Genomic DNA, 17,924 nt, shown 5'->3' on the forward strand with positions numbered 1-17,924 from the left:
TACTATATACCAGGGGTATTCAACTCCTACGAGGTCCGGAGCCTGCTGGTATTCAACCTGATAATTCATTACACCCACTTCTAAAATCAGTGCCTGATTAGAGGATGTTTTTCTTGCAGTGGCACTGGCTTCGAGGTCCAGAGTTAAGTTCAGGGCTCTATACATTGGAAGTGAGTTCATTCAAACCACACCACACTTCTTGGCCTATTGCCAAGTCTTTTCAAACCATCAGCTGATTCAAAAACACACAAGGCACCCTTTATAACTTTATTTATTTCCGTTTTATTTAATTTATTTTCTCTGCAGCGGAACAGCACACTGTCAAAGAGCCCAGAGATGAACTGAAGTAATCTCTGGATCCCTTGTAATCAGCTGCCAACCCACACACCACGTTATAAAAATGCAACTTCAAAATATTAGTTCCCATGAATAAAACTCAAATGATAAATTAATTAATCCTGTAAAAACAGAAAGTACCAAGTGTGCAAAAGAAAAAAGTACATCAATATAAAAAGCAGCAAAACAATATGTTACCCTCCTCTGCCCAGGTAGCGACTGACTGCAGCCGCCCTTCCTACATTTACCCAGAATTCTTCCTCCAGCCTAAGAGATCAACTCTCTGAGCAATTGATGGTTCATTAATCATCCACCAGGATTAGACAGGAGGGAATCTAAAGTGAGTGTGACCAGTAGAGACCACCCAGTGGTCTGAACGGAATACAATTTCTCCAACAGAATTGGTCTGGATGAGTAGGTTCAGATGTCAATCACAAACTGGGCATCGTCAGCTGTAGGGACAGAAGAGAGAACACAGGTCAGCTTCAAGGACATATCCTTTCCTGAACTTCCAAAAAGCTATGTGCACTGATAGAGGCCTTTCTGAGAATCTGCAAAGTAAATGGGTTGGTCACAAGATATGCAGCACAAGGCTTGGCCAGCAGCTTGACATATCACAGGTTTTTGTTAGCTTTTCTCGTGGAGCGGTTCAGCTCGAAACTTGGTCTAGTGCTGGTACAAAAAGAGTCAACAAAACACACACACACACACACTGACTGACTGACTGGCACACTAGGTGAGTGGCCATTTGCCACCTCATACACTGCACTGATGATAACAGGCCTGTGTAGCCTACTTCCTTATCCTCTGAAATAAACTACCTATTGATCACCAAACATCACCTGAACAAAGCAACCTCTAATTACCGGTAAGGAAATTAATTAGGCAAGTTATATAGAGGTGAGACATCAGAACATCATGTGAATGCAAGATGGAGTAAATCAAGTAACAAGGACTGAATGACAAGGATATATGTATATCTTAGTATATAACCGCTTTCCATTTCCCTACACTGTGAACTAAGACAGAACTTGATTTACTGTCCGTGCGCAGCTTCTATGAACAAAACAAGAGAAAACTTGTTCCTCAGGTATTTGCTTGAGGAGCCCATAAAAGGTGTTCCCTACTCTTGAGTTGCTCAGTAAAAACACATATCTGCTACAAAGCCATGTGGGAGACCAGGTGACCAAGAGGCCTGGCTAGGGGAAGAGGTTAATGGGAGAGGAGTCAGGTGTTTGGGAGACCAGGTGACCAAGAGGCCTGGCTAGGGGAAGAGGTTAATGGGAGAGGAGTCAGGTGTTTGGGAGACCAGGTGACCAAGAGGCCTGGCTAGGGGAAGAGGTTAATGGATCTCATGGGATATACAGTAGTGTCACTAAGTAACAGGGACCAGACCAACCTGAGATGTGTTTGTTCTCGTCCATCTCCTTCAGCTTGCCCAGAGGGTGCAGGGCCGGCGCAGTGACCCCTGGGATATGGGGGAGGCAGCACGGAGGGGTGCGTGCGATCGGTGAATTCCGACATTCCAGCAGGAACTTTCTGTCATAGATGATCCTGGTTCCTGTGAGGACAACAAAAGGGCTAAAGTGTCTGTCTCAGAGTAAGAACAGGACAGTAGTACCAGGATGCTTGACAAAAGTCATGAGGTACAGCAGTCTATCTATCTAGATCACGAGGTATTCTTGTGCACAATATTTATCCAAGGTGTGTTAGTGCAGGCTACATAGAAAAGTGGGAGGTCTGTACTTTCAGTGTGTACTTTCAACACCTCCTGCAGCGTGTCCTGAACCAAGGGGGTAGACAGAGGGGGATCCAAACCAAGGGGGTAGACAGAGGGGGATCCAAACCAAGGGGGTAGACAGAGGGGGATCCAAACCAAGGGGGTAGACAGAAGGGGATCCAAACCAAGGGGGTAGACAGAGGGGGATCCAAACCAAGGGGGTAGACAGAGGGGGATCCAAACCAAGGGGGTAGACAGAAGGGGATCCAAAGGCTTGAGTGCTGCAGCTGCACAACAAAGATCACCTCAGTGATTCCAAGTAGAATACCTCACCTTTATCTGATCCGGATCCTATAATACTAGCAACTAGATCAGGGTGTTTTCACACTTGATCCCTTTCAGCCAATTTTTGTGAACTTCGTGCAATGTGAACACCATCTCGAGAGGTGGTCCGAGTTCGGTTCGTTTGAATTCCGCGTTCCGGTTCCCTTTTTTAGGACAATGTGAACACAAAGCTCCCCAGGTTCGCTTGTCATTATTGCCGCAACACACACTAGACTATTGCAACACCGTTTCCACTGCCATAAACCCGCACATTGGTGCCACAAAAAAGACAAGATGATGTGCAGGTTCGCGGAAAAAAAATGTGTGCTGTTTTTGGATATTGATTAGCGATTGTCAAGGACGCACAGAAATTCAAATGTGGAGTTTTTTGTCAAGATTAATTGTTTGCAATATGTGATCTATAGGCTAAGAGAGCTCCATACGATGTTTATTGATTGTGGGGTTTGAATAGCGTGAGAAAACAATATATTTGGTGAGAATCACAACATAGGGTACAAAATCTATTCTAGCTCTTAAAGGGGCAGTAGCCTGCTTTGGGTGTACAATTTTATAATATGCCGTTTAGCAGATGAAGTGAACTGGCAAAAGAGCTGAGTCAAGGGCAGTGTGAATACAAAGATACGTTATTTTGCTCCTTTTTGTATTTACCTCAGAGTTCACTTTAAAGGAGGACAGATTGGTTATTTTTAAAAGACCTACTGGTCTGACATGTTTCACATGCTGTACTGGGAAAATAGTCTCTATGTAATCACACCTATGCACTCTGTCATACAGTTCTACAGTCTCTGGATCTCAGTCCCCTCAGTTTTCAGGTTTATTGCCTGGCTTTACAAACTCCTCTACCCCTGTAGTACCTCCTCGCTACTGAAGCCATAACGTCCTCAGCAATTCCAGCTCTGTAACACCAGTGAAAACAGCCCCATTCCCTCGGCCCCTACTCCCTGTAAAGGCCACCTCACGAACAAAGTGCACACACACACAACACTCCCACAGATGTTGACAAATCGGATCACCTGCATCTTGCCAGTTAGAGATAATTGAATCTGTCATTGCTGGATCCATACAATAAATATATGTTGATTGGATGATGCAACTAAAGTTATGGAAACAGGTCAAAGTGCATTTAATGCAATAGGAATGTAAGTACATAACAGTTAATTCAAAACTGGACAAAAGCGTCACCAAGCTCCCAGGTTCTCTCTTTATGCAATGTGCTTTGTTCTCCAAACTAATACAGCGCTTACACTCCCGAGGCCGTATCGGTGTGTTCTTCAATATGATAAGTAGTTTGCACAATTCCCTTATTTTGCTCAACTTACCTCCAGGCGTCGTGGAGAACAGGGTGCCTCCGGGCGTCTGACTGTAGGAGTCCGCCAGCTGAGACCAGTCTTTTGACCGCTCAAAGCGACTTGGCACTGGGCAGTTTATACCTTTGCCGGTGTTACAGTTAGAAGACATCATAGAAAGCAGATGCACAAATAAGTTCTAAAATAAATAAACTTACACACAAAAAAAAGACACGGCAAATTATTTGTGATCGATGTCTACTACGGCCTGTAAGATATTTAAACTGCGCCAACGTTAAAGTTTGTTTGAAAACTAGTGGACTGCGGCGTTTGGAGACGCACTACGCAGTAAGCTCTAGCAGCCACTTGCAGGTGTTTATGAAAACTGCTGATTTGAGGCGTGGTTTAGTTTGAGTTTCGCAATCACCTCACTACTGTCTCAAGCTGTGCAACATTTAATTTTAAAGCTCACAATAACACTGTTTACAATTGCAATTCAAACAAGGCATTGTTGATAAGCAATTATCCATTTGAAGTGTTGGATAACAAGATAGCAATCATAATTGTCAAAACATAAATGACCTTATGGTGTTCTCTGGGTAGACTCTAGTGAATGTAAAATGTGTCCGATTGCAGTCTCTCGTGGAAACGTCTCCGTGCGTGATAAATAGCACCCTCTGCCAGAACATTCAGTCAGAGTGAGTGATTACATCATCATGAGTAAACATGACACACAGGAGGAGTCAACTCCTTATATAGAGAGGCCAAGGGCACTACATATCAACAAAGTGTGCAGAGAATCATGAGGTGTATGATGTCATGAGGGCAATGCAATACGAATAAAAAAAAGGCACAACGGTACAGTTCCGTCTTTTTATTGAATATTAAGGTAAATATTACACATTAATACAGTAGTCACTATATGACATGTACTCTCATTCTAACCCTTTTTTAGTATGTAAACAATTATACATGTATTTACCACTCTAAAAGGTCTGAGTTCTCTCTTTATGTTATTACCTAGGTCTTGGGCGGAGTATAAATAGCGTACAGTCCTGTAGAGCCCTGCAAACCAAGAACAATTAATGTGGGGCTTTTAAAGTCAAAATAATGGCTATACTAGGCAAAGAATGGATCCTGTTTAACAGGCAATCGGTTTGTTCATAGACGGTGATAAACACGTTACAGCCCACACTGGATTCGTCTTTAGTTAGGCACATCAAAATGGTGTCCGACCCTCCAATTCCTCGGTTTCTGGACACTCCCTAGGTTAATATCTTCGTATATTATGTAATTATCTGGTTCTCTTAAAACGTGTACGCGTCTTGTTACTGGTCCTATGCTTCGATCGCTGGATGTGTTTAGTTGACATGATTCAGCTGCACATTCCCAACGTGCGGGACCCACGTCCCAGACCAGACCTGAAACGACACGTTTTCATAATTTAGTTACAAAACCACAACAGTGAGGACTGAGTAATGGTGAAAATAAGTGAATCATGTTTATGGGAGTGCTTACTTGCTGGGGGTCTGAGTTCTCTGCAGAGTTGGAGACTACCTTCATGATGGGGTTCCAGGCAGGGTCAGCGCTATGGAGCCCGTTGTACATTGGGCCCCCAGGGGCCTCTCCCATAGGAGGGTGGGGAGGAATGATCGACCCGCCATACATTGACAAACCCTAGAAAGGACAATTTAAAAAAGAACTGGTAAAAAAACAAAACATTTTCGTGATCGTTTTTATTGGATCATTCCAACCAGGAAATCATTGCATCAACTATTTAGCAGTGTCTGTCCGTTACCTTTGGGAAGTCCATGTAGTTGGTAGGCATGGGCTGATGGAAGGTGTTGGAGGGGTTCACGATGCCGGTATCGTCCCGCTCCATGGCCTGGTGCTGGGAGAAGGCACTCTGCTCCTGCATCTGCTGGTGCATCACGTGACCGCCCACCAGGGGCTGAGACCAGCCCGACATCGCCTCTAAAGGTAGAGGGTAAGAGCATGGGAGGACTGAGATTTTGGATCGTGTGAGAGTTCATCGTTTTGTTCAAAACTTACACAATATACTTATAATAAACATCTTAAAAACACTTGACGATAAAAGATGATCAGTTGTCCAACTATCCATTCCTCTACACACTAACCCGATCCACCTCCCCAAAACACTCACCAGAAGCACTGCCCACTCCGAAGGACCAGATGCCCCCCTGTCCGACAGGCGGTGTGTAGCTGGTGGTGAGCATGGCGTGGTTGACGGAGCCCGTCTGGCGGATGCGTGCCAGGCGCTCGGTGCCGATGGGAGGGGGAACCTTGCGGTCCTGCTGGCTGTTGCTGCTGGGCTTAGCCTGGATCAGAGCTGTGGTCACCGTTGACGCACAGAGAGGAGAGGACACAGAGGGCACCGGGGACTCACCTGAGGGGGGCAAAGGTTTGGCTTGTTAACTTTCCAAATGTTGGATTTATCAAAGAAGAATTATGCAACAATTACATGAAACCCTTTGATTAGGCTTAATTTACTCATTATTTTACCAAGCGACTGTATTTGTCCCACGGTGACAGTAGACATTGAAACTACTTTGTTAGCAAAAAAAGGGAAAGATCCACTGTACATCTATGAATGAACTTCCCTGTCCCCTGTCCCCCCGTCCCCTGTTCCCCGTTCCCCGCCCCCTGTCCCCGGTCCCCTGTCCCCCCGTCCCCTGTTCCCCGTTCCCCGCCCCCTGTCCCCCCGTCCCGTCCCCCGGTCCCCTGTCCCCCCGTCCCCTGTTCCCTGTTCCCCGTCCCCCTGTCCCCCTGTCCCCCGCCCCCTGTCCCCTGTCCCCTGTTCCCTTACAGGAGGTGGAGGCGCTCCAGGGGTGAGGGGAGAAGTGCTGGCGGCTGAAGGAGGGCGTGCCCACCGGGGCTGGACTCTGCAGGTACACTGGACTGCAAGAGATACTGGTGGCGAAGCTGGTCAGAGCAGCAGATGAAGAGATGGAGTTTCCCGACGGGTCCATGTGGTGCATGCCTGAAACAAAGAAGTCAACTGACCTGCTTAAATTATGTAGGCACAAACCACTACTAAACATGATTAGTGCCGCTTTGTGGAATCAGTTGAATTTTTGTTTCTCTGGAACAAAAATATTGTCTTGGAGTTGGGTTATGTCTTTACCTGCTGTGTGTGTGTGTGTGTGTGTGTGTGTGTGTGTGTGTGTGTGTGTGGTGGAGTCTATGGTCCTTGTTGTTTACCGATGGGACTGGTGACAATCCTCTGGGAGTTACAGCGGTACCCTGGAGCCTTGGAGCCGTCAGGAGCTGGCATCACGTTTTCCATCTGTCCAATACCTCCCATGTAGGGCTGCTCCGGAGGGGTCCGGGCAGGCAGGTGACATGCTCCCCACACCTGGTTATTGCCCACCTGGTTGCTGTCGAACATGCTGCTGAAATGGTTGAAGAGGGCGGTGGGACCGTAGTTGGGGGGTAGATGCTGGGCCTTGCCCCCGTGAATGTGCATCTGGGAGCCATTCATCATGCCCATGTTGGAGGACATCTGCTGCTGCATGGAGGGGGGTGCCATGCCTTGGTTGGCACGCTGCTGCGGTTGTTTCTGGTGTTGCTCCTGGGATACAAACGCAGACTGGTGCTCCTGTGGAGATGCCCCAGCTGCCACGGGGTAGACCTGGGCCGAGGGCTGCATGCGTGAGGGAGCAGGCGGTGCGTAGTGAGGTAAGGTGCTGCTGGTGTGTGCGACGGTGCTGCCCCCTGCTGGTGCAGAGCGAGAGGAGGGCAGGAGGGAGCAGGGGGGCTGGACGGCCGGGAGGCTGGGCTCTGTGCTGGGGGAGAAGGGGAGGGGCAGCTGCTGCTGGGAGGGCAGTGATGGTGGAGCCGTGGGAGGAGCTGTGAAGTGCATGGGGCCGTTGGAGCTGGAGCCTTCAGATGCCCCACCTTGGACAGGTGCTGCATCTGGAGAGGACTTCTCTTTACCAGGCGTGTTGCCGCCAGGAGGCTCTGGCTTGGAGATGGGCAGCTGCCGTGCAGGAGGGGCATTGGGCGCACGAGGGGAGGGCGGGGTAGAGGACATGGTGGGGGGTGCAGGAGCCACCTGCGTGGCGAGAACGTTGCTCACTGTGGAAGTGACCGCTGTCATGCTGGTCGTCTTTAGTTCGCCAGAGAAGAGCTGCTTCCTGGCAGAGGAGGGCGTGGGGGTGCTGGAGGGGGCAGTGCTGGGGGGCGAGGCGGTGGCTGCAGGGACTGCTGTAGAGGCAGGGGCTGTGTACTCCGGATGGGCAGCGGACACAGGCGAGGGCCGGGGGGCAGAGCTCCCGTTGTGCTTGGGAGAGCTGTTAGTGCTGCCGGGGCTGACGGGTCGCACCGGGAATGGGCCCCAGGTGTTGGGCGACGGAGGAAAGGTGCCACCGAACTGTGCCATGGGCAGGCGTGGGTGTCGGATGTGGTGCATGGTCTGGGCGGCCAGCAGGGCCAGGTGTGGGTTGGCGTACGCCAGGGGCAGTGAAACGAAGGGGGGCCTCACCCCGGTAGACAGGTTCTTCCCAATCTTTCCTCCCTGCTGAGAGACAGGGGGGGTCTGGAAGGACATAGTGGACGACGGCAACACTGATGCCAGGCCCTTGGAGCCGGCCGACGTAGTGTTGGTGGCCCCTGTGGAGGTGGTGTAGGTGGTGCCCATCTTGGTGCTGGTGCCAGGGGCGCGGATGTGGTTTCTGGGGATCAGGTCCTCCAGCTCCTTGGCTGGGTCCTGGATCAGGGAGCTGATCAGCTGAACAGCGTGTCGGGTCGACTCTGTGCCACCTCTGAAGACCAAAGGGAGAGAAGCAGGCGAGTATCAGACAGTAACAATGTCTACAACATGATATGATATATCCACAGACGGTCTGACACTGGGCTGGTCTAACCTGATGGTGATCAGTGGGCTGGTCTAACCTGATGGTGATCAGTGGGCTGGTCTAACCTAATGGTGATCAGTGGGCTGGTCTAACCTAATGGTGATCAGTGGGCTGGTCTAACCTGATGGTGATCAGTGGGCTGGTCTAACCTAATGGTGATCAGTGGGCTGGTCTAACCTGATGGTGATCAGTGGGCTGGTCTAACCTGATGGTGATCAGTGGGCTGGTCTAACCTGATGGTGATCAGTGGGCTGGTCTAACCTGATGGTGATCAGTGGGCTGGTCTAACCTGATGGTGATCAGTGGGCTGGTCTAACCTGATGGTGATCAGTGGGCTGGTCTAACCTGATGGTGATCAGTGGGCTGGTCTAACCTGATGGTGATCAGTGGGCTGGTCTTACCTGATGGTGATCATCCTTTCTCCATTCTTGTCCTTCTGTTTGTCCACGTCGATGTGCGCACCGGTCACGTCCTGAATGGCAGTGATATTACAGCCACCTCTGCCCATGATCCGAGACACGACAGAGGCAGGCACCAATAGCTTCTTAGACCTGACAGAACACAAACAAGCCATTCAATTAATAATATGGGTCATATGGCTGTACTTAACACGACTATGTAGTAGATACCAGTGGCAGTTGATTGTTAGTTAACAAGAGGTGACAGTTATAAATTCCAAACTAGAGGAAGGGAGAAGCTGTACCCCTACTGCTTTCTTTATGGTTAAAGGTCACAGTAAATGTAAGGTAACAGTAACTACAGTAGCCATTGTTTGATTCGAGGTAAAAAAAATTGAGCCAACCCACCTCCGCACCACCTCCTTCCAACCTTCTTCCCTCTTCTGGCCCCTCTTGGGGCTGGTGAGGTTGGTCTTGCTGCTGGGCAAGGTGACCGGCAGTGAAATGGTTCTGAAGGATGGGGGAAGGGAGCTGGCTGTCAGGACGTTGATGCAGTCATGGATTCTGAGAAGAAAGAAAACAGAGGTTATTGAGCCCTGCGGTGTACTGTAGACAATTCAGATGGAACAATCCGGTTATGTTTTGTTCTACTTTCTACACTGACCCAGAGAAAACAAAGATATACATGTTTCTACTTTCAGGAAAATCAAGTTTGGACGCAAAGCTATTCAGCATTAAGACCTGGGCCCCTTACTTCTGGTGTGGTTTGGAGACTGTGATCTTCTGGTCTCGGGAGCTGTGCCTCTTCTCAGGGACCGGCTGAGGCTGCTGGCTCACCCCCGAGGGAGCAGACGACGAAGAGGAGGATGAGGAAGAGGGTAGGTAGTTGAGCTCCTGACTCTTTCCTCCGCTGCTGCTGCTCTCGCTGTTGCAGTCGGTGCTGTCCAGGTTGTCTGAGTCGCTACCACCGGGGACCCCGCCGCCTCTGGGCTCCCCCCCATGGATCTTGTTTTTGTCAGTCTTCTGCTGGGCCAGCGCCACCTGTGGGTCCAGTAGGATGATGGGCTCCGTGGTCTTGTTCTTCTTGTTCTTGCAGTTGATGCTGGGCGTGGTCGCCATGTTGGCTCGTTTCTTGACGAAGGCGTTGGTGAAGGTGGCGGAGGTGGCAGAGATGCCGATGGTGGTGGTGGTGGTAGCGCTGGGCGGGCCAATGGGGACATCACCGTCTAAACAGAGCGCGAGACAAGGACAGACAAGTTTATTCACCCTTATTTTACCACTGTACCACCGAAACAACCAAAAGCACAATAGAAATATGTCGGATGGCTTTTGTCTCAGTTGAAATTTAGATGAGCACGTCATTCTTCTTTCAGTTAAGTTACATAAAACAATCTGTAAAGAATTACTACATTAATTGTGACTTGAATATCCTTTCATTCACGCAGACAGACTGACAGTTTATCTAGGAAAAAGGTCATCTTCAAGAGTAAAACCACGCTGATTTCAGGTGCTGGGTTTGGCTATTAGAGGCTGTGTAGGTAGAACTAGTTAAACGGTGGTTACCTTCAGAGGAGTCCTGGTCCTCTAACTCCTCCTCTTTTACTTTGGCCGCCTCCTCCTCTTCCTCCTCCTCTTCCTCCTCCTCCTCCTCCTCCTCCTCCAGCTTCCTCTTCTGCTCTTCCTTCTTCTTCTTGCGTTTCTCCTTACGCTTCTCACGCTTCGCTGCCAGGGCTTGCTTCTTACTCTCCTCCCTGGACTGTACACACCCCAAGAAAAAAAAACCCGGATGATTACAACACAGAGGATACGTCCCAAATGGCACCATATTCCCTATTCAGTGCACTACCTTTTTGACTAGAGCCCTATGGGAATAGGATTCCATTTGGGATGCACACACTATCTACAGAGAGCTGTAAATCCATACAAATCAATGAGGAGCAGAAGGTTGTGTTGGACAGAAAGGTCATTTACCTTCTCCAAGTCCAGCTCCTTCAGCAGAATGCTGGCATTCTTGTTGGCCTCTGCTGCCTGCTGGTCTTTGGCTTTGACAATGGTCTCCATGCACTGGTGACATTTCTTCAGCAGGTCCTAGGAGAAGGAGTATGAGACAAGCTTTACCGTTGGACCCGCACTTCCTTTCAGAGCACAAAAATGTTTACCCTTTGTCATTTTTCATGAATGTGTCTTGGTCTTGGCTGTCTTGGCTCACCTTGTCTGCGATGGTGGCGATGTATCTCATGCACTCGATGTCCGAGGGGAACTGGTTGACCTCCTTCACCAGGTACTGCACCACCTTCACATGGCCCTGTGAGACAGAGGTCAGAGGTTAGCCTCCTGGGATTATTATTACACACACACACACACTTCCATTTACGCACCACCAGGGTCATTAGCTAAGAACAGGAAATGAAAGGGGAGCATGTCCTAGAGTGTCAGAGGTCATATATGAGATATTCAACCGTGTGTCAGTATCAGAGAAATCACACTAATGTTTTATCACAGTTTAGTTCCATACCACAGGAGGTTGGTGGGACCTTAATTAGGGAGGACGGGCTCATGGTAATGGCTGGAGCGGAATCAGTGGAATGGTATCAGATACAACAAACACATGGTTTCCATGGTTTCCAGGTGTTTGATGCCATTCCATTCGCTCCGTTCCATACATTATTGTGAGCCGTCCCTCCCCTCAGCAGCATCCACTGTTTAATATGTGTGTGTGTGTGTGTGTGGGGGAGGGGGGGGGGGGGTACCACCTTGCGGAAGGCAGCCATGAGTGGTGTGATCTTGCGGTTGTCTGCTGCGTCGACGTCGGCCCCGGCCTGCACCAGCAGCTGCACCACGTCAAAATGTCCGCCGTTGGCCGCCAGCCACAGGGGCGTGTTCCCCTTCTTGTTGCGCACGTCGATGTGAGCACCTCTGAGGAGGACGACAACAGTCTGAGTAGAGGAAGAGAGACTAGAAAAGGAATGATATTCTGACTGAAATGACCTCACTGTCATATTGTACGTAAAAGATGAACAGTTATTACCGGTTGATTAGGAGCTCACAGAACTTGTAGTGGCCCTTGTCTGCAGCGATGGTGAGCGCGGTGTCTCGGGAGGAGGGGACAGGTGGGGTGTTGACGTCAGCGCTCTTATCCAACAGCACCCGCCCCACCTCAGCATAGCCACCCGATGCGGCCTCCATGAGGGGGGTCAGCCCAGTCTGAGAGAGAACGTATAATGGGTCAGTGACACTGCACCACACAGACAACACTGTCTAACACCAAAACCTCATTCCTAATGTCTTTGACGCGAGCCCAGATAACAATGATGACATGTCAGGCTCAGTCTGTACTAGCCACTCCCACCTTGGCGCGGTGCTCCACGTTGGCCTTGCGGTCCAGCAGCAGACTGACCACCTCCGCCCGTCCCTGGAAGCAGGCCAGGGTCAGCGCCGTGTTGCGGTTAGTCTCGATCTGAGCGTTGATGTCTGAGCCCATGTCCAGCAGCAGCTTGACTGCAGGGACGTGACCGTTCATGGCAGCCAGCATCAGAGGAGAGATACCCAGCTTACTCCCAGTCCTGAAGGAAACAGACACACACAGGGAGAGGGAAACAGACACACACAGGGAGAGGGAAACAGACACACAAAGGGAGAGGGAAACAGACACACACAGGGAGAGGGAAACAGACACACACAGGGAGAGGGAAACAGACACACAAAGGGAGAGGGAAACAGACACACACAGGGAGAGGGAAACAGACACACACAGGGAGAGGGAAACAGACACACACAGGGAGAGGGAAACAGACACACACAGGGAGAGGGAAACAGACACACAGGGAGAGGGAAACAGACACACACAGGGAGAGGGAAACAGACACACACAGGGAGAGGGAAACAGACACACACAGGGAGAGGGAAACAGACAGGGAAACAGACAGGGAAACAGACAACCACAGGGAGAGGGAAACAGACACACAGGGAGAGGGAAACAGACACACACAGGGAGAGGGAAACAGACACACACAGGGAGAGGGAAACAGACACACAAAGGGAGAGGGAAACAGACAGGGAAACAGACAGGGAAACAGACAACCACAGGGAGAGGGAAACAGACAGGGAAACAGACAGGGAAACAGACAACCACAGGGAGAGGGAAACAGACAACCACAGGGAGAGGGAAACAGACACACACAGGGAGAGGGAAACAGACACACACAGGGAGAGGGAAACAGACACACACAGGGAGAGGGAAACAGACACACACAGGGAGAGGGAAACAGACACACACAGGGGAGAGGGAAACAGACACACACAGGGAGAGGGAAACAGACACACAGGGAGAGGGAAACAGACACACACAGGGAGAGGGAAACAGACACACACACGGGAGAGGGAAACAGACAGGGAAACAGACAGGGAAACAGACAACCACAGGGAGAGGGAAACAGACACACACAGGGAGAGGGAAACAGACACACACAGGGAGAGGGAAACAGACACACACAGGGAGAGGGAAACAGACACACACAGGGAGAGGGAAACAGACAGGGAAACAGACAGGGAAACAGACAACCACAGGGAGAGGGAAACAGACAGGGAAACAGACAGGGAAACAGACACACACAGGGAGAGGGAAACAGACAGGGAAACAGACAGGGAAACAGACAACCACAGGGAGAGGGAAACAGACAACCACAGGGAGAGGGAAACAGACAGGGAAACAGACAGGGAAACAGACAACCACAGGGAGAGGGAAACAGACAACCACAGGGAGAGGGAAACAGACACACACAGGGAGAGGGAAACAGACACACACAGGGAGAGGGAAACAGACACACACAGGGAGAGGGAAACAGACACACACAGGGAGAGGGAAACAGACACACACAGGGAGAGGGAAACAGACACACACAGGGAGAGGGAAACAGACACACACAGGGAGAGGGAAACAGACACACACAGGGAGAGGGAAACAGACACACACAGGGAGAGGGAAACAGACACACACAGGGAGAGGGAAACAGACACACAGGGAGAGGGAAACAGACACACACAGGGAGAGGGAAACAGACACACAAAGGGAGAGGGAAACAGACAGGGAAACAGACAGGGAAACAGACAACCACAGGGAGAGGGAAACAGACAGGGAAACAGACAGGGAAACAGACAACCACAGGGAGAGGGAAACAGACAACCACAGGGAGAGGGAAACAGACACACACAGGGAGAGGGAAACAGACACACACAGGGAGAGGGAAACAGACACACACAGGGAGAGGGAAACAGACACACACAGGGAGAGGGAAACAGACACACACAGGGAGAGGGAAACAGACACACACAGGGAGAGGGAAACAGACACACACAGGGAGAGGGAAACAGACACACACAGGGAGAGGGAAACAGACACACAGGGAGAGGGAAACAGACACACACAGGGAGAGGGAAACAGACACACACAGGGAGAGGGAAACAGACAGGGAAACAGACAGGGAAACAGACAACCACAGGGAGAGGGAAACAGACACACACAGGGAGAGGGAAACAGACACACACAGGGAGAGGGAAACAGACACACACAGGGAGAGGGAAACAGACACACACAGGGAGAGGGAAACAGACAGGGAAACAGACAGGGAAACAGACAACCACAGGGAGAGGGAAACAGACAGGGAAACAGACAGGGAAACAGACACACACAGGGAGAGGGAAACAGACAGGGAAACAGACAGGGAAACAGACAACCACAGGGAGAGGGAAACAGACAACCACAGGGAGAGGGAAACAGACAGGGAAACAGACAGGGAAACAGACAACCACAGGGAGAGGGAAACAGACAACCACAGGGAGAGGGAAACAGACACACACAGGGAGAGGGAAACAGACACACACAGGGAGAGGGAAACAGACACACACAGGGAGAGGGAAACAGACACACAGGGAGAGGGAAACAGACACACACAGGGAGAGGGAAACAGACACACACAGGGAGAGGGAAACAGACACACACAGGGAGAGGGAAACAGACACACACAGGGAGAGGGAAACAGACACACAGGGAGAGGGAAACAGACACACACAGGGAGAGGGAAACAGACACACACAGGGAGAGGGAAACAGACACACACAGGGAGAGGGAAACAGACAGGGAAACAGACAGGGAAACAGACAACCACAGGGAGAGGGAAACAGACACACAGGGAGAGGGAAACAGACACACACAGGGAGAGGGAAACAGACAACCACAGGGAGAGGGAAACAGACAGGGAAACAGACAGGGAAACAGACAACCACAGGGAGAGGGAAACAGACAACCACAGGGGAGAGGGAAACAGACACACACAGGGAGAGGGAAACAGACACACACAGGGAGAGGGAAACAGACACACACAGGGAGAGGGAAACAGACACACACAGGGAGAGGGAAACAGACACACACAGGGAGAGGGAAACAGACACACACAGGGAGAGGGAAACAGACACACACAGGGAGAGGGAAACAGACACACAGGGAGAGGGAAACAGACACACACAGGGAGAGGGAAACAGACACACACAGGGAGAGGGAAACAGACACACACAGGGAGAGGGAAACAGACACACACAGGGAGAGGGAAACAGACAGGGAAACAGACAGGGAAACAGACAACCACAGGGAGAGGGAAACAGACACACAGGGAGAGGGAAACAGACACACACAGGGAGAGGGAAACAGACACACACAGGGAGAGGGAAACAGACACACACAGGGAGAGGGAAACAGACAGGGAAACAGACAGGGAAACAGACAACCACAGGGAGAGGGAAACAGACAGGGAAACAGACAGGGAAACAGACAACCACAGGGAGAGGGAAACAGACACACACAGGGAGAGGGAAACAGACACACACAGGGAGAGGGAAACAGACACACACAGGGAGAGGGAAACAGACACACACAGGGAGAGGGAAACAGACACACACAGGGAGAGGGAAACAGACAGGGAGAGGGAAACAGACAGGGAGAGGGAAACAGACAGGGAGAGGGAAACAGACAGGGAGAGGGAAACAGACAGGGAGAGGGAAACAGACAGGGAGAGGGAAACAGACAGGGAGAGGGAAACAGACAGGGAGAGGGGAAACAGACACACACAGGGAGAGGGAAACAGACAGGGAGAGGGAAACAGACAGGGAGAGGGAAACAGACACACACAGGGAGAGGGAAACAGACACACACAGGGAGAGGGGAACAGACACACACAGGGAGAGGGGAACAGACACACACAGGGAGAGGGGAACAGACAGGGAAACAGACAGGGAGAGGGAAACAGACAGGGAAACAGACAGTGAGAGGGGATGATTATACAAACTGTTAAGATTGGGACAGAGGCAGAGGTACAGCCTGCACAAACTGTGGCAGGGAGAGCTGGTTGTGGATACCTGGAGTTGATTTCAGCTCCAGCGTTGAGGAGGATCTTGATGATGTTGACGAAGCCCCCCGAGGCGGCCAGGCTGAGAGGAGTGTAGTCCGAAACGTTACGGTGCTCCTTGTTGGCACCGCGCAGCAGCAACAGCTCCACGACCTGGGAGGGAATGGACCACAGGTTAGTCCATCCACAGAACACTATATTGTTTATCTAAATGTATGCAGCTGGTCCAGACAGCGAGTTGGTGTCTGTCTGGTTGTTCTGCCTCCTGTTGTTTCTCCATGTGGTTATTTAGCGGTTTTATTAGGATCCCCATTAGCTGTTGCTATGCAGCAGAAGCTACTCTACGAGGCTTTATGACGAGCAAAACGTGTCAGCGAGGGTACAACAGAGACCTCCACACACTCTAGGCTACAATACGCGCGAGTTTCCCTGGGCGGAAACAGCTGTGACGCGAACCGTAGCCTACTGCGTGTTTGTGTTTATGAGTCTGTTATTAAAAGAACGTGAAACAATGTTGTGGATATTCGCTGCTTTTCATTAAATCACGTATAGCTGTTTTTTAGGCTACAGCCTAAAATAAGTGTTCATATTTGTATTTGTATTTTATTTAGGGATCCCCATTAGTTCCTGCCAAGGCAGCAGCTACTCTTCCTGGGGTTTATTATGGATCCCCATTAGTTCCTGCCAAGGCAGCAGCTACTCTTCCTGGGGTTTATTATGGATCCCCATTAGTTCCTGCCAAGGCAGCAGCTACTCTTCCTGGGGTCCAAACACATTAAGACACTTATATACACACACACACACACACACACCACATAAAAACAGACGATGTGGGCAGAATATTGTCACAGAAATGTGATCAGTTATACAGTTCATTCTGAAATATTCAGATCTAGTAAAAGGCTATAATTCAGTGGCTTCAATTTCTTTTAAAGACTAACATTACTATAGAAATGGAAACATTGTGATTTTAGAGACACACAGTTACAATAGCCAATGATTGAATAAAGGGACTGCAGTCAATCTATTACTGGGCTCTCAAGAATCTGCCATGTTAATTCCAGGCAGAATAACCTACTGTTTTTTGGCAAACTCCAAGGTACTCTGAGACTACTAGTCCCGTGCGTAATGACATCCCTGTGTTTTCCGAGACATCACAGAGTTCGACAGGTGCTGCTCGCAGTTTGAGCAAGAAAACAAGAACTGATTTGATCAATGTAATTTCATTAGGTGGGACGTCTACCGTGGATCGCTAAATAATGATTATGATCACACATCAATTTAAATATTTACGGGACACCTATACGTTTGCGGGCCAAGCACGAGTTCTCAGTGGAGCTTTTTATTATCTAGACATGGTGTTGAAATATCTTCACGCCTACTATAAAAACACCTCCAGGTTTCTGTCAAAAGACACAATTCAACAAAAAATTAAAATAAAGAATTAAAAGAGGGGGCAGTTTGGGAAAAATAAATCCCTTGTGAAGTATCCTCTGGATCACCAGATCATTTTAATAATAGAAAGGAAAATAACGTTGGGTGTTGCGTAACAGCCTATCAAATCA

The 17,924-nt window shown here is 49.9% G+C and overlaps 2 protein-coding genes across 2 annotated transcripts in view; both read right to left on the reverse strand.

Annotated features, from left to right (window-relative positions):
* Window positions 1–254: 254 nt before the first annotated feature.
* On the reverse strand, window positions 255–4,338 carry LOC121579156 (eukaryotic translation initiation factor 4E-binding protein 3-like). Its single transcript, XM_041893491.2, has 3 exons — window positions 3,721–4,338; window positions 1,736–1,897; window positions 255–788 (listed from the first exon to the last, which is right to left on the reverse strand). Exons 1-3 carry the CDS (start codon window positions 3,860–3,862, stop codon window positions 757–759), a joined length of 336 nt encoding a protein of 111 aa, XP_041749425.1. The 5' UTR covers window positions 3,863–4,338; the 3' UTR covers window positions 255–756.
* Window positions 4,339–4,546: 208 nt separating this feature from the next.
* The window catches only part of LOC121579157 (ankyrin repeat and KH domain-containing protein 1), a 45,002-nt gene continuing 31,624 nt past the window's right edge, over window positions 4,547–17,924 (reverse strand). Inside the window, exons 20-35 of the mRNA XM_041893493.1 lie at window positions 16,370–16,512; window positions 12,312–12,525; window positions 11,991–12,166; window positions 11,716–11,878; window positions 11,172–11,267; window positions 10,934–11,050; window positions 10,526–10,718; window positions 9,717–10,188; window positions 9,371–9,526; window positions 8,966–9,115; window positions 6,910–8,471; window positions 6,515–6,688; window positions 5,852–6,094; window positions 5,486–5,661; window positions 5,206–5,364; window positions 4,547–5,108 (exon numbers count right to left, since the gene is read on the reverse strand). Coding sequence (XP_041749427.1) covers window positions 5,049–5,108; window positions 5,206–5,364; window positions 5,486–5,661; window positions 5,852–6,094; window positions 6,515–6,688; window positions 6,910–8,471; window positions 8,966–9,115; window positions 9,371–9,526; window positions 9,717–10,188; window positions 10,526–10,718; window positions 10,934–11,050; window positions 11,172–11,267; window positions 11,716–11,878; window positions 11,991–12,166; window positions 12,312–12,525; window positions 16,370–16,512 — 4,254 coding nt within the window. The 3' untranslated portion in view covers window positions 4,547–5,048. The remainder of the gene's footprint in view (window positions 5,109–5,205; window positions 5,365–5,485; window positions 5,662–5,851; window positions 6,095–6,514; window positions 6,689–6,909; window positions 8,472–8,965; window positions 9,116–9,370; window positions 9,527–9,716; window positions 10,189–10,525; window positions 10,719–10,933; window positions 11,051–11,171; window positions 11,268–11,715; window positions 11,879–11,990; window positions 12,167–12,311; window positions 12,526–16,369; window positions 16,513–17,924) is intronic.

The sequence above is a fragment of the Coregonus clupeaformis genome, chromosome 13 (genome assembly GCF_020615455.1).
Source record: "Coregonus clupeaformis isolate EN_2021a chromosome 13, ASM2061545v1, whole genome shotgun sequence".
NCBI classification, from domain to species: domain Eukaryota; kingdom Metazoa; phylum Chordata; class Actinopteri; order Salmoniformes; family Salmonidae; genus Coregonus; species Coregonus clupeaformis.